Consider the following 24,091-nt stretch of genomic DNA (forward strand, 5'->3'; position numbering starts at 1 on the left):
CAATGATTGATGAGTTCTACCTGTATTCCTGTGCAAGCTGAACCCAATAAAATCCCATTGAGGAAAAGGCTGCTGGCCCTTCTCCTTTGAGAGATCGGCCACCTTTCCTCCCCAAGCAGATCATGTCTTGGTAGACATATTCTCATCCTTGGCAGACAGGGGGCTCTGAGGGCGCAGCCCCCCACACACACACACAATATTCCTTTAAGTTCTATAAATCATGTTATAGCTCTCATTCAAATTTTAACTGGCAAATTTCCATGTTGGTTCTCTTGACAGATTTAACGCATAAAAACAGCCATAAAACAGACAAAGGAAACTGGAACCTTTTCAACACAATCATTGCTTACAATTAAATTTCAAATTAAAAAAGACTTACCACATTTTCCTTCATCTTTCTCAGCTTTGCATCTATCTCTTTCAACCGATTTTCCTGATCCCGTTGCTCTTTGGTGTCCCGAAGTGCCTCATCCCCTGGAGTTATTTCCATATTTCTATTATCATCATTAAGGTCAGGTTCCTAATTTTAAAAAAAAAATCATGCACAGGCTGAAAATGTACCATCACACACCACTCTAAAGCAACTAAGCCCTGAAGGTTGGCTTTACTTGTCAAACAATATCTCTTTCCTTAAAATGATATTTACAATTCTCTAAACTCTTCCTACTTGAGAAGGGAAAGGTTCACCTACACATAAAACAAGGAAGGAAATAATCTTAAGCATATGGAAAGCAGGAAGTTAGAGTGAAAAGAGCAATAGCCAAGAAGCAGTGACCTGGACTCTGGCCCCTGGTCTGCACTTAAGAGCATGGAATCTTAGGCAAATCACAGTTTCTCTAGACTTCAAGTTCATCGTATATAAGTAATAAGAAACAACCTTGCCCATCCATGTTATGAGAAGCAGCTATTTAATAGCCTAAAAGCTTCATCAGTATTTTTAAATTTTGCAAATCTGCCATTAATAGACAAGCCACAGAGTGAAAGAAAAATATCATAACACGTAAGTCTGACAAAGGACATGAATCTAGTGTATATAAGGAATCCACACAATTTAATAAAAAGACAATCCAGTTCTAAAACAACTTGAACAGATACTTTGTAAAAGATGATATGTAAATGACAAATAAGTGAAGTCACACCTCAGCACTCATCAGCTTCAGAACTCATTAAACCCTGTACTCGACACATTTTGATGAGAAAAAAATGTTTCAGCTCTCAGGGCTTGCTGGGACTCATTGCACATGGTAGAACTTGCGTGATGCTGCCCCACAAGAAAAAATGCTTCATGGTTTTTCTCATCAGTTTCGGCACTCATCACAAGTTCCAGAAAGAATTAACAAGTACCGAGGTACATGAAAAAAGTCTTTAAAGATGGTCACGTAGGCAGACATGACTCGCCACTTTGCACAGCCACATCAAAATTACAACTAAAATATAGAACAGCCATCACTCAGGAATGTCAGAAATTGAGTTGAATGGAAGTCTGACAACTACGGAATCCATCCAGACTGGTAGGAGGAGTGAGGACGCAGAACAGGATGGCCCTATACCCATATGGATGAAAAATCAGGAGGGATATCTCAGGAGCAAGGAGTCTCAGACCCACGCCAGTCCCCCAGCTCAGAATTCCAGTGCCGGGAAGATAAGTCCTTCTGGCTGCGAAAGCCAGCAGAGATTGAGTTGGTAAAGAAGGATGCTAAAACCCTAAGCAGTTCCTCTTGGGAAACCCACACACAGACTCACTCCCTCTGAGCTCCAGCAACAGGGTATACAGTGAGAGACTGAAGTGTCTGGCACTGGGGCGAGCAAAGGCCTTAGTCCCCTTGCTGAGCCCTTCCCCAACAAAGCCAATAGGCTGATGTCATATCTGAGACTCCATTGACCTGACTAATTCTGTGTGACCTGGCCTGGAGATCCCCAGAGACTCTGCCCCACCCAATTTACAGGTCTACCCAAGCAGCTTTTCTATCAAAATGGTTCATCTTGGCTCCTAAATCCTATTAAACAAACAACTGCTGCCTTCAGTGAGTTCTAGCAGCAGCCAGATTAGAGCCACTGCTTGGCTTCACCTGGAAATCTCCAAGCCCAGCACAAGTAGCAATCATCTCAGAGTGTTTTACAGCTCAGGCAGGGTGGCCCCTGGGCAAAACACAGGTTGGGGCTGACCTTGGCCTGTACCACCCAGGAAACCCCAGGGCCAGTACATTCGGTGGATAGCTACAGACCACATCAGAGCACCACCACCCTACCCCTGCACAGCTGATCCTCCATAGAGGGCAGAGGTTGATGGTCAGTGGTCACAGCCAGTCCTTGTAGCTGACGGACCTGGGTAAATCCCTCCCATTGACCTGGCAACAGCAACCAAGGCTCAACTACAAGAGGAGGGTGCACTCAGCCCACACAAAGGACGCACCTCAAGTAGCCAGCTTGAGTGATAAGGAGGCTGTGCTACCGGGCCTTACAAGACACCTACTACATTAGGCCATGATCCCAAGACACAGAGTCAAAACAGCTCTACCTAATACATAGAAACAAACTGCCAAATGAAGAGACAAAAAAATGTATCCCAAATGAAAGAATAGATCAAAACTCCAGAAAAAGAGCTAAAAAGCCATGGAGATAAGCAATCTATCAAATACAGAGTTCAAAACACTGATTATAAGGATGCTTAAGGAACTTAGTGAGGACCTCAGCAGCATAAAAAGACCCAGTCAGAAATGAAGGATACACTAATTGAAATAAAGAACAATTTATAGGGAAATAACAGTAGAGTACATGAAACCAAGAATCAAATCAATGATTTGGAACATAAGGAAACAAAAAGCAACCATGTAGAGTGAGAAGAAGAAGAAAAAAGAACCCAAAAGTTGAAGGTAGTATAAATAGCCTCTGGAACAACTTTAAGAAGATGAATATTCACCTCATAGGGCTGGAAGAAGGAGAAGAGAAAGAACAAAAAATTGGAAATATCTCTGGAAAAAACAGTGAAGGAAAACTTCCCTAATTTGGTGAAGGAAATAGACATCCAAGTCCAGGAAGCACAGAGACACACAATTAGGATGGATGCAAAGAGGCCCACTCCAAGACACATCATTATTAAAAGGCTGAAGATTAAAGATAGAGACTCTTAGAAGCTAATGAAAAGAAGTTAGTTACCGGAAGGTTGCCAGATGGATGGAGTGAAAGGAATGGGTGAAGCAGTGAGGGGATTAAGAAGTACAAATAGTTACAAAATAGCCATGGGGATGTAAAGTACAATAAAGGAGATGGAGTAGCTAAAGAACTTATACGCATGACCTGTGGACATGAACAATGGCAGGAGGGTTGCCTGAGAGAGTACAGGGCACTGGGTGGAGGGTGGCAAAGGGAGAAGAATCAGGACAACTGTAATAGCATAATCAATAAAGTGTAATTTAAAAAATTTTACAGTCTTCAACATCATAAAAGCATCAGGGAAATGCAAATTAAAATTAAAATAGGATAGTAGGATAATACTACACAACCACTAGAACCCAGATGAAAAAGTTTAACACCAAATGTTGGAGAGATATGAAACAAGTGGAACTCTCATATGTTGTAGGGAAGTATACAATAGTACAACCACTTTGGAAAACTGGTAGTTTCTTAAAAAGTTAAACATCTATCTATTCTATGATCCAGCAATTCCATTCCTGTGAATCAATCCAAGAGAAAGGGAAAATGTATCACTCATTTTGTATGTGAATATTCATAGCAGCTTTATGCATACCCCAAATGTCCATCGACATAAGAATGATAAACTGTGAAAGGCATCTGATGCAAGCTGGGGCAATCAGACTGTCTGCTTGACCTCTGTCTCGTGATTATGTTTGGTCAATGTGGGGGAAGGGTACTAAGAGAATGGAGGACAGAGAAAGAATGCTTGGTGTATTTTCCCCTTCCCCTCTCTGCTTTGGCATTATGGTTTTGGCAGTGATGTATTCCTGAGGTGCCCAGCAGGAAGGTTTTCTTATATTCAACCACACATTCACACTCAAAGACAAACAGAGACCACACCTGGAGTGAGTCTACTCAGAGAGACTTAGGACAGGAAATACAGCAAGGCCATGTCAGTGTCCCTCTTCCACGGAAGTTTTTGCTACAGTCCATGTCACCACCATAAAGGCACAAGGGGCAAGGAAGCTACCCTGGTTTAAAAGCTTTATATCCAACAGAAGCATCATCTTTTGAAATGACTTTATAGGAACAGCATCCAAGATCTTAGGAAGGGACATGCCCAGCTACAAGAATCACTGCACTTAGGGAAGCTCAAAGTACTGCTTCCCCAGCAGGTCTTCAGAGTTCTCCCAATACAGGGGTCATTTTGAACATAAGTGAAGTTGCCTCCTAACATTGTTGACATTCTAACTTTCATCAGTTGCCAGGGAAACAATTAGAAAATTAATTACACTCAAAATCTCATGATGCTGAAGGGGAAAGGACTAGTTAATCCTTCGGCTACATCTTCTATGATGACACCCTTGAATGGCTTATTTTTCAACCATGGTTCTAGACCTCCCAAGGTATAATACTCTTTTTCTTCCTCCTACCCACTGTTGCTAGTCTGTGGGTGTACCAACACCCCTTACTGGCTCTTTTGAATCTACAAATAGTTCCTTCATTTAATTATCTTCAAAACCCAAGCTGAATGTTTTTTTCCGTTTCTTACCAAGAACTCTAACTGGTATACTATGTTTGTTTGTATGTATATATGTATGTATGTATGTGCTTCTGTGTGTATTTGCAGAGAAATAGACTGGAAGGAAATTTAACTTTATACTAAAAATTGTATTTTTTATCTTGTTTTTCTTAGGTGTTTTTTATTTTCCTGAGTTTTCCACAATAAGCATTAATTTCATAAGCAGAAAAAGTTATTTTTAAGAAAACAAAAACATTTCTACCAAGGCTATTTTTGTTCTTTTCTGACAATGTAACTATACTCAAAAGGTGTTGGTCTAAAAGTTAGATTTTTAGCCCCAGTTCTACTGTGTACTTTTGAGCCAGTCACTTTCTCTTTCTGGGTCTAAATTTCTTCCTATGTTTCTTCAAACTCTTATAGCTTGTGTGTCTGTAATTCTCTACAGTTAGACCTAAGGATATATAATATCTTTCCTCAGTCATGGTCTCTGATAGCATAACTGTAATAGTTCAAAAATTTAAAGGACAGCATTTGATGAAAGCAGAAACTAAGAAGCAGCAAGAAAAGATAATCACTGATTCTGGCAAAAATTGCCCAGTGACATATTCAAGAAGCTCTGTGGTACCGGGAAAGATTCTATTGTCACATCAATGTCCCAACCAGTACTGTCTGTTTTCATGATCATCAAGAAATATCTTGATCTCCTATAAGAAATATTTGAGCAGCTCTGTGCAGGGGAGAAAAACTCTCAGATCCGCAGAGGAAAAGAGCAAGGGGCATAGGATATCGAAACATTTATGAAAACAGGACACCAAAAATTATAGCGGACATTGAAAAACCAGATGGTAAGGAGACTGCTTCAGGACAACAGGGACCCAGGGATCAGCGTGGGACCAGGAGGGTTGCAGCCCCCAGGCCGGGTGCTCCCGGGTCTGCCTCAGGGCACCTGGGAGAGCAGAGTCGCTGCTCCCTCCCCGGACAATGGGGGTTGAGCAACACCAAGGGAGACCTTGTTGCTTGAAAGCATAGAGAGGGGAGTTGGATAGGGAGACAGTCTCACAGGGCTGCTGGCACCCAAGCATAGGCCTGGGAGGGGTGAGTGCCCCCAGCCAGCACGACCAGAGGCAGCCTGGACGTGCTCCAGCGCCCCCAGCCCTGTGGGAGTGCTGATCTGTGGAAAACACAGACCTCGCAGCCCTGAATAAGGAAAGGGCGCAGGGGGTTCGCTGGTTTCTAGAGCCTGCGGTAATGAACTCAGGGAAGCGCGCGCCCCTTGGGAATTCCTGACTTTCCAGCGATGAACCCAGAAGGGACGGAAGGGACGCCACGCTTTGGGGGTTCCTGGAACTGGCAATGGGGAATTTGGTGGAAGTGCGCGCCCCTTCGTGATGCCGGAGCTTGCACTGTGAACCCGGAAAAGACGCAGGAGCTCTCTTCCGGGCCCTGGAGCCCGGAAGACCGCAGAAGTGAGCTCCGGAGAGCATGCTCGGGAGCGCCCAAGGCCCTTCAGGGGGAAGTCGGATTGGCTCTGGGGAAAGCACCCTGCTGGCCTGGGGGACAGTACCTGAGAGACTTACTGAGTTTTTTGTTGTTGTTGTTTTAAGATTTTATTTATTTATTTTTAGAGAGGGAAGGAAGGGAGATAGAGAGAGAGAGAAACATCAATGTGTGGTTGCTGGGGGTTATGGCCTGCAACCCAGGCATGTACCCTGGCTGGGAATCAAACCTGGGACACTTTGGTTCCCAGCCCGTGCTCAATCCACTGAGCTAAGCCAGCCAGGGCAACTTAGGGTTTTGACTGGGAAGAGTGATAAGCATTCCAAACGCCCCTCGGCCTGCTGAAACCAGCAAGGCCAGAAAAACTGGTCTGGCCAGTTAGAAACCAACAAGAGGGGTTTTTTGTTTTGTTTTGTTTTTGTTTTTGTTTTTTGGCTGTTGTTGGTTGATTGGTTTTATCTTGTTTTTTAAGTGACTTTTTATTTTTTAATTCTTATTATTTTTATATCTCTCAATCCCTTCTTTTTCTCTTCCTTTCATCCTAGTATTATTCCTTCCACTCCAAATTTATCTCTCCTGCATTCCACCTGCTGCCTTTTTTCCCTTTTTTTTTTCTGAGCCTGCAAGTTGCTGCAAATTTGTATTATCTTTTTCTAACTTTTCCGACATTTTTTATTTTAATAGAATTTTGGTATTCTTTTTCTTTCTGTATAATCTTCTTTGCTTGGCTGGTTATACTGTCATTTGATAGGTTCCCCCTGTTATCTCAGTCACAGTGCGTTGATCATTTACTATCCTTCATTTGTGTTCCATTAGTACACCTCTCGAGGTTCTATACTCCTTATTCTTGTTATCTAGATCTCATAGATTCTGCCACATGATTGTTGCTTTAATATTACTGTAAATAAGACCAAGTTCATACAATTGTAAATACTACTCAACACCCCTACCTGATCTCAGCCCACTTCGCAATTTCCTGAACTATATTATTGTGGGGGTTGTCTCTATACTTTTACACACTACTCCTATTTACTAATCTTTATTCCCACCCTACATCATAATCTGACCTCCCACAGCCTCACAGCTGTCTAGATCCAACTAACAATCCTTTCATCCCCAATAAGAGTCTTACCTTCTTTCCATCCTTTCTAAAGTGTGGCTAGTGGGGTGGAAGATCACGGTTAACACTATAAGTAGCCAAAGGATATCCCATCTCTTCTCTACTGGCTGCTAATGTAAATATCATAGAATACTGTCTTGCTGTCTTCAAACCATTTTGCCTTACTCCTCCAACTGATCACAAAAAAGAGTAGGGGGAAGCTGTGAACACGAGGATACATAAAGGAGACTGCACCACTGAATCCCACAGGTATTCTACCACAGAAGTTAACACAATAATCACAGGGAACAAGAACAGATCAATTTCAGAAACAGAGGCTAACAAGAAAAGTCTAGGGTTGGGTGGGTGAGCTGGAATGGGAGTAGGGGGGAGAAAACTGTACTTGAACAATGATTACAATAAAATTTAAAAAAAAAAGAAAAGAAAAGTCTCATGAACAATAAGAAAACAAAGAAACAATCCCCAAATGAAGGGAAAGGAGGAAGCCTCAGAAAAAATGCTAAATGAAATAAAGGCAACTCAACTATCAGATAGTGAGTTCAAAACAATGATTATCAGGAAGCTCACTGAACTCACAATGAGCTACCAGAAACTAGAGGGAAGCTACAATGAACTCACTGCAAACTATATCAACATGAAAAAGGAAATAGAAACTGTCAACAAGGGCCAAGAGGAAATGAAGAATACAATTTCTGAACTGAAGAACACAGTAGAAAGAATGGAAAGCAGGATTGATGAAGCAGAAGACCAGATTAGCGAACTGGAGGACAAAGTAGAAAAGAACACCCAGAAAGAGCAAGAAAAGGAAAAGAGGCTCCGAAAGAATGAAGAGGGATTAAGAGAAATGCAAGACAATATGAAACGTAATAATATCCGTATAATAGGAATACCAGAAGGAGAAGTGGAAGAACAAGGGATAGAAAACCTAGTTGAACAAGTAATGATGGAAAACTTCCCTAATTTGATGAGACAAAAAGTCACACAAATCCAGGAAACACAGAGTCCCAATCAAGAGGAACCCAAAGAGGCCCACCTCAAGACACATCATCATTAAAATGGCAAAATTTCAAGACAAAGAGAGAATATTAAAGGCAGCAAGGGAAAAAAAGGAAGTGACATACAAGGGGGCCCCAATAAGGCTAGCAGCTGACTTCTCAATGGAAACACTCCAAGCCAGAAGAGAATGACAAGAAATATTCCAAGTAATGAGAACCAGAGGTCTGCAACCAAGGCTACTTTACCCAGCAAGGCTCTCAATCAAGACAGAAGGCCAAATAAGAAGTTTCCCAGACAAAATAAGTCTAAAAGAATACACCTCCACCAAACCAGCTCTGCAAGAGATTCTAAAGGGACTGCTTTAAGGAAAGGAAGGAAAAGAGAGGAACACACGTACATAAAAGGCAACGAATAAGTACCTATCATAATAACCTTAAACATAAATGGATTAAATGCTCCAATCAAAAGACATAGAATAGCTGAATGGATAAGAAAACATGACCCACACATATGCTGCCTACAAGAGACCCACCTCAAAATAAAAGACCTGCACAGGCTGAAAGTGAAGGGCTGGAAACAAATTTTCCAAGCAAATGGACAGGAAAAAAAAAGCTGGGGTAGCAATACTCATATCAGACAAAACAGACTCCCAAAAAAGGGCCATAAAGAGAGACCCAGAAGATCACTTCATAATAGTCAAGGGAAGAATCCATCAAGAAGACATAAATGTTGTAAATATATATGCACCCAACATAGGAGCACCCAAATACATAAAGAAAATCTTAGAGAACTTCAAGAAAGATATTGACAACAAGACAATTATAGTGGGGGATTTTAATACCCTACTGTCAAAAATGGACAGACCTTCCAAACAAAACACCAACAAAGATATAGTGGCATTGAACAATACCCTAGATGAAATGGACTTAACTGATATATACAGAGCCTTCCATCCCAAAGAAGCAAAATACGCATTCTTTTCAAATGTACATGGAACATTTTCAAAGATAGACCACATGATAGGATACAAAACAAACCTCAACAATTTCAAGAAAATTGAAATCATACCAAGCATTTTCTCAGACCACAAGGGACTGAAGCTAGAAACCAACCCCAAGGAAAAAAACCCAAAATACTCAAAATCATGGAGATTAAATAGCATGCTATTAAACAATGAATGGGTCAAGAATGAAATTAGGGAAGAAATCAAAAGGTTTCTGGAAACAAATGAAAATGAACTCATGACAACCCAAAACTTATGGGACACAGCCAAGGCAGTCCTGAGAGGGAAGTTCATAGCGATACAGGCCCACCTAAAAAGGTTAGAAACATTCCAAACAAACAACCTAACCCTATGTCTACAAGAACTCAAGGAACAACAACAAAGGCAGCCCAGAGCAAGCAGAAGGAAGGAAATAACCAAGATCAGAGCAGAATTAAATGACATAGAGACTAAAAGCACAATTCTAAGGATCAATGAATCCAAGAGCTGGTTCTTTGAAAAGATAAACAAAATCAACAAGCCTTTAAGCAGACTCATCAAGAAAAAAAGAGAGAAGACCCAAATAAACACAATCAGAAATGAAAGAGGAGAGATTACAACTGACACCACAGAAATACAAAGGATTGTAAGTAATTACTACGAAGAACTGTATGCCAAGAAATTTGAAAACCTAGGTGAAATGGACAAATTTCTAGAAAAATATAATCTTCCAAAACTCAGTGAAAAAGAAGCAGAAAGCCTGACCCAACCAATAACAGCAAAAGAGACTGAAGCAGTAATCAAAAAACTCCCAACACACAAAAGCCCTGGACCAGATGGTTTCACAGGAGAATTCTACAAAGCATTTAAGGAAGAACTAACACCTATCCTTCACAGACTATTTCAAAAAATCCAAAAAGATGGAAGACTCCCAAACTCTTTTTATGAGGCCAACATCATCCTAATTCCAAAACCAGATAAAGACACAACAAAGAAAGAAAACTTCAGGCCAATATCACTGATGAACATTGACGCTAAAATCCTCAACAAAATACTGGCAAACCGCATCCAACAATACATTAAAAAGATCATACACCATGACCAAGTGAGATTCATTCCAGGGATGCAAGGATGGTACAATATTCACAAATCAGTAAATGTAATACATCGCATAAACAAAAGCAAAGACAAAAACCACATGATTGTATCAATAGGTGCAGAAAAAGCATTTGATAAGGTACAGCACCCATTTATGATAAAAACACTCAGGAAAGTGGAAATAGAGGGGTCATTCCTCAACATAATAAAGGCCATCTATGAGAGACCTACAGCCAACATTATACAAAATGGGCAAAAATTCAAATCTTTTCCACTAAGATCAGGAACAAGACAAGGCTGTCCACTTTCACCACTTCTATTCAATATAATACTGGAAGTTTTAGCCACAGTGATCACACAGGAAAAAAATAAAATAAAAGGCATCCAAATCGGAAAGGAGGAAACAAAACTGTCATTTGCAGATGACATGACAGTGTACATAGAAAATCCTATAGACTCTACCAAAAAACTGCTTGACCTAATAAATGAATTTGGCAAAACAGCGGGATACAAAGTCAATACCCAGAAATCAAAGGCATTTCTGTACACCAACAATGAAACAGCAGAAGCAGAAATCAAGAAAAAAATCCCATTTGAAATAGCAAAAAGAAAAATAAAATATCTAGGAATAAACCTAACCAAAGAGGTAAAAGACCTGTATTCAGAAAACTACGTAACACTGAGGAGAGAAATCAAGGAAGACACAAACAAATGGAAACACATACCGTGTTCATGGATTGGAAGAATTAATATCATCAAAATGTCCATACTACCCAAAGCAATTTACACATTCAATGCAATACCTATTAAAGTACCAATGGCATATTTCAGACATAGAACAAACACTTCAACAATTTATATGGAACCATAAACAGCCCCAAATAGCTGCTGCAATTTTGAGAAAGAAGAGTAAAGTAGGAGGGATCACAAGACCTGACACTAAACTATACTACAAGGCCACTGTAATCAAAACTGCCTGGTACTGGCATAAAAACAGGCACATGGACCAATGGAACAGAACAGAGAGCCCAGAAACAAACCCAAGCCTCTATGGTCAATTAATATTTGACAAAGGAGGCAGCAACATAAAATGGAATAAAAATAGCCTCTTCAATAAATGGTGTTGGGAGAACTGGACAGCCACGTGCAAAAAAATGAAACTCGAGCACCAACTTACACCTTATACAAAAGTAAATTCAAGGTGGATAAAAGACTTAAATATAAAGCATGACACCATTAAAGTCCTAGAAGACAGCGTAGGTAGGAAAATCTCGCCCTGGCTGGCGTAGCTCAGTGGATTGAGCACGGGCTGGGAACCAAAGTGTCCCAGGTTCGATTCCCAGCCAGGGTACATTCCTGGGTTGCAGGCCATAACCCCCAGCTGCCGCACATTGATGTTTCTCTCTCTCTCTCTCTCTATCTCTATCTCCCTCCCTTCCCTCTCTAAAAATAAATATAAATAAATAAAATCTTAAAAAAAGAGTTTTAAAAAAAAAAAGAAAGAAAATCTCAGATATTTCACGCAGAAACTTTTTACTGACATGTCTCCTAGAGCAAGGGACACAAAGGAAAGAATAAACAAATGGGACCTCATCAAGATTAAAAGCTTCTGCACAGCTAAAGAAAACAGTATCAAAATTAAAAGAGAACCAACTGTATGGGAAAACATATTTGCTAATGATACCTCAGACAAGGGTTTAATCTCCAAAATATGTCAAGAACTCATGTGACTCCACTCTAAGAAGACAAGGAATCCAATTAAAAAGTGGGCAAAGGACTTGAACAGACACTTCTCCAAGGAGGACATACAGAAGATCCAAAGACACATGAAACGATGTTCACTATCACTAGCTGTCAGAGAAATACAAATTAAAACCACAATGAGATACCACTTCACACCAGTCAGAATGGCCATCATTAACAAAACAACAAACAACAAGTGTTGGAGAGGTTGTGGAGAAAAGGGGACCCTAGTGCACTGCTGGTGGGACTACAGCCTGGTACAACCACTATGGAAAGCAGTATGGAACTTCCTCAGAAAACTAAGAATGGATCTGCCTTTTGATCCAACAATTGCACTGCTGGGACTATATCCTAAAAACACTAAAACACCAATACAAAAGAACCTTTGCACCCCGATGTTCATAGCAGCACAATTTACAATAGCTAGGTGCTGGAGGCAACCTAGATGCCCATCAGTAAATGAATGGATCAAAAAACTATGGTACATTTACACAATGGAATTCTATGCAGCAGAAAGAAAGAAGGAGCTCCTACCCTTCGCAACAGCTTGGATGGAGCTGGAAAGCATTATGCTAAGCAAAATAAGCCAGGCAGTGAAAGACAAATACCATATGATCTCACCTTTAACAGGAACCTAAATAAGAAAACAAAGAAACAAGCAAAATATAACCAAAGACAATGAAATAGAGGACAGGCTGACAGTGACCAGAGGGGAGAGAAGAGGGAATTTCAGGGGAGAATGGGAAGGGTTTACAGGAACAAATTTAAAGGACACATGGACAAAAACTAAGGGGAGGGTGGTAATGGGAGAGAAGTGGGGCGGGTTGGGTGGGTGGGCTGGTTTGGGAGTAAAAGGGAGAAAACTGTACTTGAACAATGATTAAAATAAAATTTTTAAAAAAGAGTTAAAAAAAGAAATATTTGAGCAGACACTGACCATCCATGTCTTTTCTGTGTTTCTGAGTCATATAGGAATGTTTTTATTTATTAAAAAGGAAAATTCAGTTCAGATGAAGCTTTTGTGATAAGCACAGAATGTCTAAGGAGCCACAGGAAGAGAACTCTCCCTGAGGTCAATAGATATTTGTTAATTTGACTTATTGATTGCCAAGAGATTCTAAGTTCACCCTTAGAAAAATATCTATGCTGTTGACCAAGCCAAGAGGGGTCTTTGAAGTTAAGTAAACTTTTTTCCAAAAGCAAAATACAGAGGAAATTATTCACATCTTCTTAAGTTATCTGACATGCAAATAAGGCATGAGTAAAGGGCCAGAAAAATACAAAGCTGCCTAAATAAAGCCAGCTTTCCTGTGTTTTCAAACTAATGCTATACTTTTCCATAGGCTACTGCTATTACCTGTCAGCAGATGGATCACTTGCCTGGCAGTACTAAAAGTAGGGAAAAAGTCTTTCAGCCAGATTTGTTTTATCATCTTGGAATGTTGCCATGAAATGAAAGAAACCTTGGCTACACGGGAGGCTTAACATTAAAAAAATGAAATATAAATATAAAATTCAAAGTAATCTGTAAAATATAGGTGAATTCCTCAGATTTAAGTGGGAATGTTTGACAGGTTAACATTAGGAGCAAGAACCTCTGAAGTATCTTCTTGTTTATTCCCCAATCCAAATTCCTATACTCTTAAGATTGGCATACTTCTATAGCTTTGGAAGTGAACAGATGGCTGATAAGATCTCTATGACTGTGACTAGCATACCTAAAAAATTCCTAGATTCCTGCCTTCAAGCATTGTATTAAGTAATTTGAAGTCATCTGGACTACATGGCCATTATTGGACCCCTAAAAATCCCTGGACTCAAAAGTAAAACATTTTGCAGGATTGCATGTTAAACAACGGTTTATATTTCCTCAGTTTTAGCTACTGTTGAAAGAGGAAGAGGCAAAAAACAGTTAATTGTTGCTATTAGCAATACTACATTCTTGATAACAAGAGATAAATGCAACTGAAACTTTCCTCAATTGAATGTTTGTTGATGCTTTGTTGCTCTTACCAAATTGTGTATAACTGGATCAATATTTTAAGAACAAGAAAATAAATCAAATTAAGGAGGACCTTTGTACTCAATTAAACTACTTAGTTTAAAAACAAAGAAATAGGTCTTGTCCATGAGAACCATTTCTGAAGAAACTCTCCCAACCAGAAAAAAAAAATTTAGCACAAACTGGAATTCTAGATGTAGTAAGACTGATTTCATCAAAGATAAATAAATTACACTTCTTTACAAGAGCCAAACTAAAAAAAAATCTATTGTTGAATCCAGTTGCAACTGAATGCTTATACAACTCCTATATCTTAGATCTTTCTGGAGAAAGCTGGAATCTAATACAGCTACAAGTAAGAAATACAGTACTAAATTATGGAACATGACTCAATTTTATGGTGGAATTTATAATACATGGAAAGAACTCAATGACTTGTTAGTCAGGAGATGAACACAGGAAAGTGTGCACAGTTAAACCACAGATCTTTAACAAAATGCTTCAATTAGATCTCTTTTGCTCAGCTGAAATGAAAATAAAAAGCAGATGTAAAACTGCAGCCACATGATATTATTCACATTACAGCAATAGCAGTAATACACCATTCGTTCTTCTAAATGTGACCACATACTTTGTTTTATACTAAGGAAACCAGATACATAGAAGCCAAAGGCTGCTTTTAGAATACTGCCATAAATTTAAGAGCCAGGCCAGGGCATCTATATGAGAACATTATCATCAGAAAGCTCATAAGGAAAAGAAAGTTTCCTGTCTTCCCCTTTTACAACAATCAACACTTTCTTAATAGAGTCACGTTTCTGGAATCCCTCACATTATTACGACTCAGGTACGTTTATCATCCTAAACGCATGTGCCTACCGACTTGGCACCTTTGTAGTTGCCATAGTCAGGTTGGTCAGAAAGTCTGCATGTTTCAACTTGTTTGGGAAACTGGTTTTGGTCCAAAATTTTTTTAAATCTCCAAAGGAATCTTTTAAATATCATACCTTCAAATAACTTTTTCTTTCTCTGTGCTCCCCCAACCTATACTTTCTCAGTTCCTGTAATGTGGTACCTTTTGTTTCATTACAATATCACTCCACAACTTGTTCTGTGTTTACACCCTATCCTCCAGCAACCCACAAGCTGTTTTAGAGTCTAAATACTAATCTGAATACTTAACATTAGCCACCACAGCATCTCCCATGAAACAAGATGGCACACAAAGATGTGCTGATGGCCTGTGCAGGGGCTGGACAAGCAACATAAATGCAGGCAGCAGGATGCAGGGCCTGCACTACAATCTTAAGTGGTGGCCGCTGGAGCCAACTAGAGAATTTTCACTCCACATAAAGCAGCAGTTGCTACTTATCTCAGTCCTGTAGTGGCCCAAGCAGGGACTCAGGCCTAATGTGTCCAGGTTTCTAATTTTTCAGATAAAACTAGAAATTTGAATTTTCATATGTAGTCACCCAATTTTTAAATGTTGGCTGGAAAAAGAAAGATTGTAAACCCTATGGGCTAAAGAAAACCCACCTGTGAGCCAAATCTGCCATGCAGGCCGCCAGTTTTCCACCTCCTAGTGTACACTGACAGTCTTCTCCTAGACCTCTGACCCTCTGCCTCATCCACAAGTTCCTCTCACACCCCCTGACCCTCACTTATAGAAACAGACTTTCTTGATATTCCTTCTGGATGTGTTCTCTCTCTCTCTCTCTCTCTGTCTCTCCCCCCCCTCCCCCGCCGCCACCCTACTCTGAACCACCACAATACTTTGCTTATAGCCATCTGTTGTGTGAACCTATGTTATCTATGTATAATCCGTGCGTCCCATAAGAAAATAAATTCCTTAAGTCTTTATTATTATTATATCCTCGGTTGAATTCTGTGTCAGACACTGCTAAGCATTGTATATATATTAACTCATCTGCCCTTTTAAAAAATAGTATTGTTCTTATTACTATGAGGAAACTAGAGTGTGGAGTGTTTCTAAATAATTCCCAAGTCCTCAGAACTAGTAAGAGCCAGAACTTGAAGGCTTTTAACTCTACAGTCTGTATTTGCCTAACTTATCTTTAAGTGCCCTATAATTAATTCCTCACACACAGTGAGCACTTGATTAATATTTGTTGAATTCATTGTTGAAAAAGAGAAATTTATATTTTACTTAAAAGGCATTCTTTCTTCAGAAGCATGGGGAAAAATTACTGATGAGTTAATGGTCTGCAGAAGGGTTAAGAGATAAAAATAATGTGAACATTTACTATGAATATTTGTGGTTCGGCAACAGATTGGAGCCCATTCATCAACTGAATAGAAATGCTGGGTTTACCCAAGATACTTTTCAGTGTATTTATTCAAAATGAGTTCCAATCCAAAAATAATATCCATAAAATAATTTTCCAAGTTAGCATTTCTGGCTTGAAAATTCAATGTGCAATGCTGGTTTTAGTTAGAAATGAGAAAATGCCAAGAGGAAACTGAACAAAAGCTCAAAAGGTATTCTTTATTTTGCATGCAAGAACCATGAATTATTTCTTTTCAACAACTAGGATGCTACATTTGTGTTTCTGCATCCAGTGGGAGTCCCAAAATGCAGATTTTTCTTTTCCCTCTAAAAATAATGTTGTTTCACATAAAAATATATAATCTCAGTATATAACAGATAAGTAATATACTGGTTTCCCTTTCATTATTTTTTAAATACTTTATCAGAACCATAAATGTGAACTATAAAAATATGATTTAGATGACGATGACAGAGTCTGGCCACAGCCACGCTTTATTTCAAGTCCTAACGGTTAAACAAATCTCTAAATTCTCAGTGTCTCTTTCAAGAATAATATTTGACAGCCATGAAGAAGACATTTTCCATCTTTAGAACCATTATTCAGCTTTCAGATCTCAGCTATCCTTGATATCTAACAACAATAACAAAAAAAAATCGGTAGTAACATGAAAAGAACAAAGAATAACCCTGAACAATTTTATTGCCCCATCTTGGTCTCCTCCTTCTGAGAACTGGTACCCAGTAACACAAACAAACTACCAACGTAATTAGACTCAATGGCCAGGGGTACATTTGGGTGGAGACAAAGATTCCAGTCCTCTCTTTTCCAAGAATTCTCACCCCAGTCCCAAAACTGGTGGTTTCCACTACTACCAGGATTGCTGTGTAAAGGGCTCAGAAGCCACTGTGCCTGGCCCTTAGACACAGAACCTGGCTCCATAAAGGTTTGCCAGTGACCAAACTTTTTTTAGGATATTTCAACACTGCTCTTTTCCCCTGAGGTGGTTTCAACTTGCCCAAAGCCAAATCCCTGACCTTCAACTGAGAGCTTGGAGCAAAGATTCCTTAGAAAGCAGAAGTATTGCCTATACACTATTGATATTTAAATCTTTTAAAATAAAATCACATGCATCTAAGATTGTACAGCGAATGATTTGATAAGGTGTTTACAAAACTGGTAGAAGGTTAGTAAAATAACAAAAGACCAGCCATTTTCTCTTCAGGTGAAAACTACTGTTAGGCCCCAAACTAGATGCCATGAAGTACTGAAATACAGCAAGGAGAAAAAGAATTTCACATTTCCAAAGCTGATATTATTCTGTTTTTCTACCCTTTTTGATCATTTTGAAAAAAAATATTAGAGCAAGGGGAAATAACAAGGGGAAACACATTCATTTCAAAACCCTCATAAGAGGACAGTCATCAACCTAGTGAGCTCCACTGCTTCAACCCAGTGACGTTAAATTAAAGGAGCTAGAAGAATGTGTCAGAATAAGGGACAAGTGGCTACCACTGCTTATACCTATAACTAGAGGAATAAAGAGAAATACAGCTCTCGAAGGACTAATTAGTGCTATCACAATTTTCTTTCCTCTCCTCTCTCTGATCATGATTAAGAATTAGCTTCAATCATAAAGAAATAATAATATTAAAATAATATTTCCTCAGTGACTCCATCCCAGTGTGTTACCAAATGAAATAAAAATGAATAGAGAGTAGAAGTCACCAAGGAAAATACACTTATGGAAATTACTATCATGTCTAATTTCCAGTCAAGATGGTGGCATAATTAAGTACAGTTTGCCTCCCCACACAACCACATCAAAATTACAAATAAATTATAGAACAACCATCTCTCAGAACCATCAGAAATCGAGTTCAATGGAAGTGTGACAACTAAAGAAATAAGGAAACCACATACGTCCAGACTGGTAGAAGGGGCAGATATGTGGAAAAGGCTGGTACCACATCCACATGTGGCAGATAGAAATTCAGGAGGGCTATCTCAGGAGTGTAGATTCCTAGCCCCACATCAGGCCCCCCAGCCCAGGGTTCCAGCACCAAGAAGATAAGTCCCCACAACTTCTGGCTACAAAAACCATTGGGGATTGAGTCAGTGAAAGAAAATTCTGGAGTCCCAAGCAGTTCCCCTGAAAGAACCCAAACATGGACTCACCTACTGAGACTCACTCCCTCTGAGCTCCAGCACCAGGGTAGCAGTATAAAAGGCACCAGTGGCATACAGGGAGGAACTGAAGTGTCTGGCATCAAGGCAGGAGCTGAGGACAGCTTTCTCTAAGACAGAAAGACAGTCAGAGACCTTGTCCCTTTTCTGAGCCCTTCCCCACACAGAGCCACAGCACCAGCAAGGTGGGTGCCACATCTGAGGCTCCATCAACCTCGCTAACATTGTTTGCCCTGCCTTGAAGATCCTCTGAGACTCTATCCCACCCAATTTATGGGCCCACTCAAACTGTTAACCGTGACTTTTCTATATGAATGGGTGGCCTTGGCTCCTACGTCACAACTTCCTAAATCCTATCAAACAAGCAACAGCTGGCCTCAGTAAAACTCCAGCCCCTGTACCTCTTCCTAAGTGGTCCCAGTCATGGCTCTAGCAGCAGCCAGCCTAGATTCACAATTTGGCTTCACCTGGAAATCTCCAAGCCCAGCACAAGTAGCAGCCATCTCAGAGTGCTTTATAGCTCAGGCAGGGTGGCCCTGGGCAAAAGACAGGTTGAGGCTGACCTTGGCCTGTACCACCCAGGAAACCCCAGGGCCAGTACATCCGGTGGACAGCTACATCAGAGCACCAGCACCCTGCCCCTGCACAGCTGATCCTTCATGGAGGGCAAAGGTTGGTGATCAGTGGTCACAGCCAGTCCTTCTGCTCACTGGCCTGGGTAAATCCCTCCCATTGATCTGCCAACAGCAACCAAGGCTCAACTACAAGAGGAGGGTGTACTCAGCCCATACAAAGGGCACACCTCAAGTACCCCTGGGCGATAGACAGGCTGTGCCACTGGACCCTACAGGATATCTACTACATTAGGCCACACTACCAAAACACTGAGTCATAGTAGCTCTACCTAATACATAACAACAAACACAGGGAGGCTGCCAAAATGAAGAGACAAAGAAACATGATCCAAATGAAAGAACAGATTAAAACTCCAGAAAAGGACTAAACAAAAGGGAGATAAGTAATCTGTTCAATGCAGAGTTCAAAACACTGGTTATAAGGATGCTCAAGGAACTTAAGTGAGGACCTCAACAGCATAAAAAACATCTATTCAGAAACAAAGGATACACTAGTTGAAGTAAAGATCAATTTACAGGGAAACAACAATAGAGTGAATGAAAGTAAGAATCAAATCAATGATTTGGAACATAACGAACAAAAAAAAAACACCATCCAGAACAACAAGAAAAAAAAGAATAAAAAAAAATGAGGATAAATGTGAGAAAGAAGGGGAAGGGTGTAGTCAAGGAAGAATAATGACCATGGGCATAGACAACAGGGTGATTGTGGGAGTGAGGGGGGCAGGGGAGAACAATGGGGGAAAACTGGGACAACTATAATAGAACAACAATAAAAAAAGAAAATATCTTTCATAAAGAAAATGAGGATGGTGTAAGCAGCCCCTGGAACAACTTCAACCATTCAACATTCACATCATAGGGGTGCCAAAGGAGATCAAAAAGAGCAAGAAATTAGAAATCTATTTGAAAAAATAATGAAAGACAACTTCCCCAATTTGGCAAAGGAAATAGACATGCAAGTCCAGGAAACACAGCAAGTCCCAAACAAGATGGATGCAAAGAGCCGCACTCCAAGACACATGATAATTAAAATGTCAACAGTTAAAGATAAAGAGAGAATCTTAAAAGCAGCAAGAGAAAAGAAATTAGTTATCTCCAGGAGAGTTCTCATCAGACTATCAGCTGATTTCTCAAAAGAAACTTTGCAGGCTGGAAGGGACTGACAAGAAATATTCAAAGTCATAAAAAGCAAGGACCTACAGCCAAGATTGCTCTACCTGGCAAAGATATCATTTAGAATTGAAGGGCATATATAAAGAGCTTCCTAGACAAGAAAAAACTAAAGTTGTTCATCATCACCAAACCATTATTATATGGAATGTTAAAGGGTCTTATTTAAGAAAAAGGAGAAGATCAAAACTATGAACAATAAAATGGCAATAAATTCTTATCTATCAACAGTTGAATCTAAAACACAAACTAAGCAAAAGAATAAAAACAGAATCATGGATACAGAAAGGATTTTGATGGTTGCCAGATGGGAGGAGAGTGTGGGGGAATGGGTGAAGAGGTGAGGGGATTAAGAAGTACAGATAGGTAGTTACTGAATAGCTATGGGAATGTAAAGTACAGTATAGGAAATGGAGTAGCCAAAGAACTTATATGCATGACCCATGGGCATAAACAATGGTATAGGGATTACCTAACTGAGTGGTGGGTGCTGGGTGGGGGTAGAAATTGGGAGGGAGGCAGGGAATTAGGTTAACTATAATAGCATAATCAATAAAATACAATTTTTTAAAAATTACTGTCACCGCAGGTGTAGTCAGTGAATGAAAAGCAATTGTAAAGAAACCTCTTTAGTTAACAAGCAGACTGTCAAATGTGAACCAGCTTTGGCACACATAAACCTGCATCGTCCATGCACTCGAGTTTAATATACCTGATCATTCTGATTTTCAAGTCTTGGAGAAAAGCCAGGCATTGTCAGGGAGCCTGCGGAGAGCTCTTGGAGTTTTACATCGATTTCAGCGAGCTGCTGGTGCTGGGTGGCTTCAAGTGTGTATCCTTCGCCTGGGACCAGCCAGCCAGACTGATCGCCCTAGGAGGAAGCAACAGGCACCACATCATCCCCATGCTGCCTTTTTCCCAAAATGTACCTTTCAGACTGCTACAGGACTTCACAAAAACAAATTTCAAAAAGAAAAGAAAACAAAGGCACGGAATTAACACTGGCATAGAAAAAGAAAAAATAAATAGTTTATGGTTTCATTATCTGCCTCCTCTTTGTAAAGTATCTTCATAAATTACACTTGGTGGGGTTTTTGCCCTGTGGAAAAAAAATCTCTTAGCCTTACAGTCTGATTCTCATTGTATTCCCATTTCTCCACCTTGAAAAAGTGGTTGCAATGTGTTGAACAGACAGAAATCATGTTTACCCTATAATGAATGTGGTATTTCCAAAATTTGTTCCTAAAAAGTAACATAGGGTCTATAAACTCAGTTGTCTGGATTTTACGAGCTTAATTGGTTATCTAACTCATTCAACTAACATTATAGTTTCATAATAGGTTAAGACTCATTCATAACATGCATTCAAAAATCTCATACTGGAGTTCTGGCCAAGATGGAGGCCTAGGTAGAAACCCTTCGCTTCCTCACACAACCAAAAGGAGGATAACGACCAACCTAAAATCAATAAACAACCAGAAGTGCCAGAAAATCAAACTACATGGAACTCTGACAACCGAGGAATTAAAGGAAAGATCAATCAGAAACAACCAGACTGGTAAAGCGGCAGACCACGCGGGCTGGCCAGTGGAGAAAAACCAGGGCAAGTCAGCAGACCTTGGCAGAAGTGCTGTCTGCAGAGTGACCATGGGCTGCGTGGGCAGGGCTGACTTAAGGGGAAACTGAGACTCAAAGTTGATACAGCGGTTGCTATGGCAGGAGAAACTCCCAGTCTCACACTAGAGTCAGACAGGAAGTGCACTAGGGACATGCAGGCAAGCTGCACAGTTCCCTCTCTGGCTCCTCCCCCACAGGCAGCACCACAGCAAGGAGAGTTGCCTTCCTAAGGCCCTGCCCCCTTACAACTTCTCAGGTGCACCAAGACAAAGAAATATGGCCCAAATGAAAGAACAGAGCATAACCTCAGAAAGAGAGCTAAACAATGAGGACATAGCAAACCTATCTGATGGAGAATTTAAAGCCCTGGTAATCAAATGCTCACAGAACTGAGCTTGGTCAAAAAATGAAAAAACAAATGGAAGATACCCAAAATGAAATAAAGCAAAATATTCAGGGAACCAAGAGTGACAGGAAGGAAACCAGGACTCAAACCAACGATTTGGAACAAAAGGAAAAAATAAACATCCAACAGGAACAGAATGAAGAAATGAGAATTTAAAAAAATGAAGAGAGTCTTACCAACCTCTGGGACAACCTGAAACATTCCAATATCCGAATTATAGGGGTGCAAGAAGAACAACAATAGCAAGAAACTGAAAACTTATTTGAACAAATAATGAAGGAGAACTTCCCCAATCTGGCAAAGGAAATAGACTTCCAGGAAGCCCAGAGAGTCCCAAAGAAGTTGGACCCAAAGAAGAACACAGCAAGGCACATCATCATTAAGTTACCCAAGATTAAATATAAAGAGAAAATCCTAAAAGAAGCAAGGGGGAAGGAAAGAGTTACTTACAAAAGTGTGCCCATTCAGCTATCAGTTGATTTCTCAAAAGAAGACTTACAGGCAAGAAGGGGCTGGAAAGTATTCCAAGTCATGAAAGGCAAGGACCTACATCCAAGATTAGTCTATCCAGCAAAGCTTTCATTTAGAATGGAAGGGCAGATAAAGTGCTTCCCAGATAAGGTCAAGTTAAAGGAGTTCATCATCACCATGCCCTTATTAAATGAAATGTTAAAGGGACTTATCTAAGAAAAAGAAGATCAAAATATGAACAGTAAAATGACAACAAATTGCCCTGGCTGGCGTAGCTCAGTGGATTGAGCACAGGCTGCGAACCAAAGTGTCCCAGGTTCGATTCCCAGCCAGGGTACATTCCTGGGTTGCAGGCCATAACCCCCAGCAACCGCACACTGATGTTTCTCTCCCTCTCTCTCTCCCTCTCTCTCTCTCTCTGTCTCTCTCTCTGTCTCTCTCCCCCTCCCTTCCCTCTCTAAAAATAAATAAATAAAATCTTAAAAAAAAATGACAACAAATTCACAACTATCAACAACTGAACCTAAAAGAAACGAAAAACAACAAAAACGAAAACTAAGCAAACAAGTAGAACAGGAATAAAATCACAGAATGGAGATCACACGGAGGGATTTCAGTGGGAAGGGAGGAATGGGGGGAAAGTATAGGGACGAAGCAGCATAATTAGTAGACATAAAATAGATGGGGAGAGATAAAAAATGGCATAGGAAACAGAGGACTCAGAACTTACATATACAATCCATGGACATGAACTAAGAAAGGGTATGCCAGAGGGTTCAAGGGCAGGGCGGAGGGGGGATAAAGGGAGAAAAATTTGGGAAAACTATAATAGCATAATCAATAAAAATACTTTTAAAAATCTCATACTGAGTGTCTACTGTGCATAGGCATTACAATGGGTTATTCAATATAAGTCTCACAAGTTTCTGCCTCAAGGAGTTCTCAGTCTCTTGGCAATAAATATTTTAACAAGGTGTGAAGCTCACAGGTTCACCCAGGACACCGTGGGAACCAGTGAGGGTCAACTACCCTCTGTTAGATGGACTGGAAGGGACAAAGTGGTTGGAGAAGACTTCCTGTGGAAATAATCAAGCTTAATCACATCTTAACAAAAGAAGCAATATGCACTTTAAAACTGGAGCAGGTGAGGGCAAGACTGGAGACGGGAAACCCAGTTCAGAAGAACCACAGTCTATAACAAACATGATGAGTGTCTCAA

General features: G+C 40.1%; 1 protein-coding gene across 1 annotated transcript in view; it reads right to left on the bottom strand.

The window, feature by feature from the left end:
• FSIP1 (fibrous sheath interacting protein 1) overlaps nucleotides 1–24,091 on the bottom strand; it is a 222,067-nt gene that overhangs the window by 133,771 nt on the left and 64,205 nt on the right. The window contains exons 9-10 of the mRNA XM_028507852.2: nucleotides 21,091–21,249; nucleotides 380–520 (exon numbers count right to left, since the gene is read on the bottom strand). Of these exons, the coding sequence (XP_028363653.1) occupies nucleotides 380–520; nucleotides 21,091–21,249 (300 nt within the window). The remainder of the gene's footprint in view (nucleotides 1–379; nucleotides 521–21,090; nucleotides 21,250–24,091) is intronic.

The sequence above is a fragment of the Phyllostomus discolor genome, chromosome 1 (genome assembly GCF_004126475.2).
Source record: "Phyllostomus discolor isolate MPI-MPIP mPhyDis1 chromosome 1, mPhyDis1.pri.v3, whole genome shotgun sequence".
NCBI lineage: Eukaryota > Metazoa > Chordata > Mammalia > Chiroptera > Phyllostomidae > Phyllostomus > Phyllostomus discolor.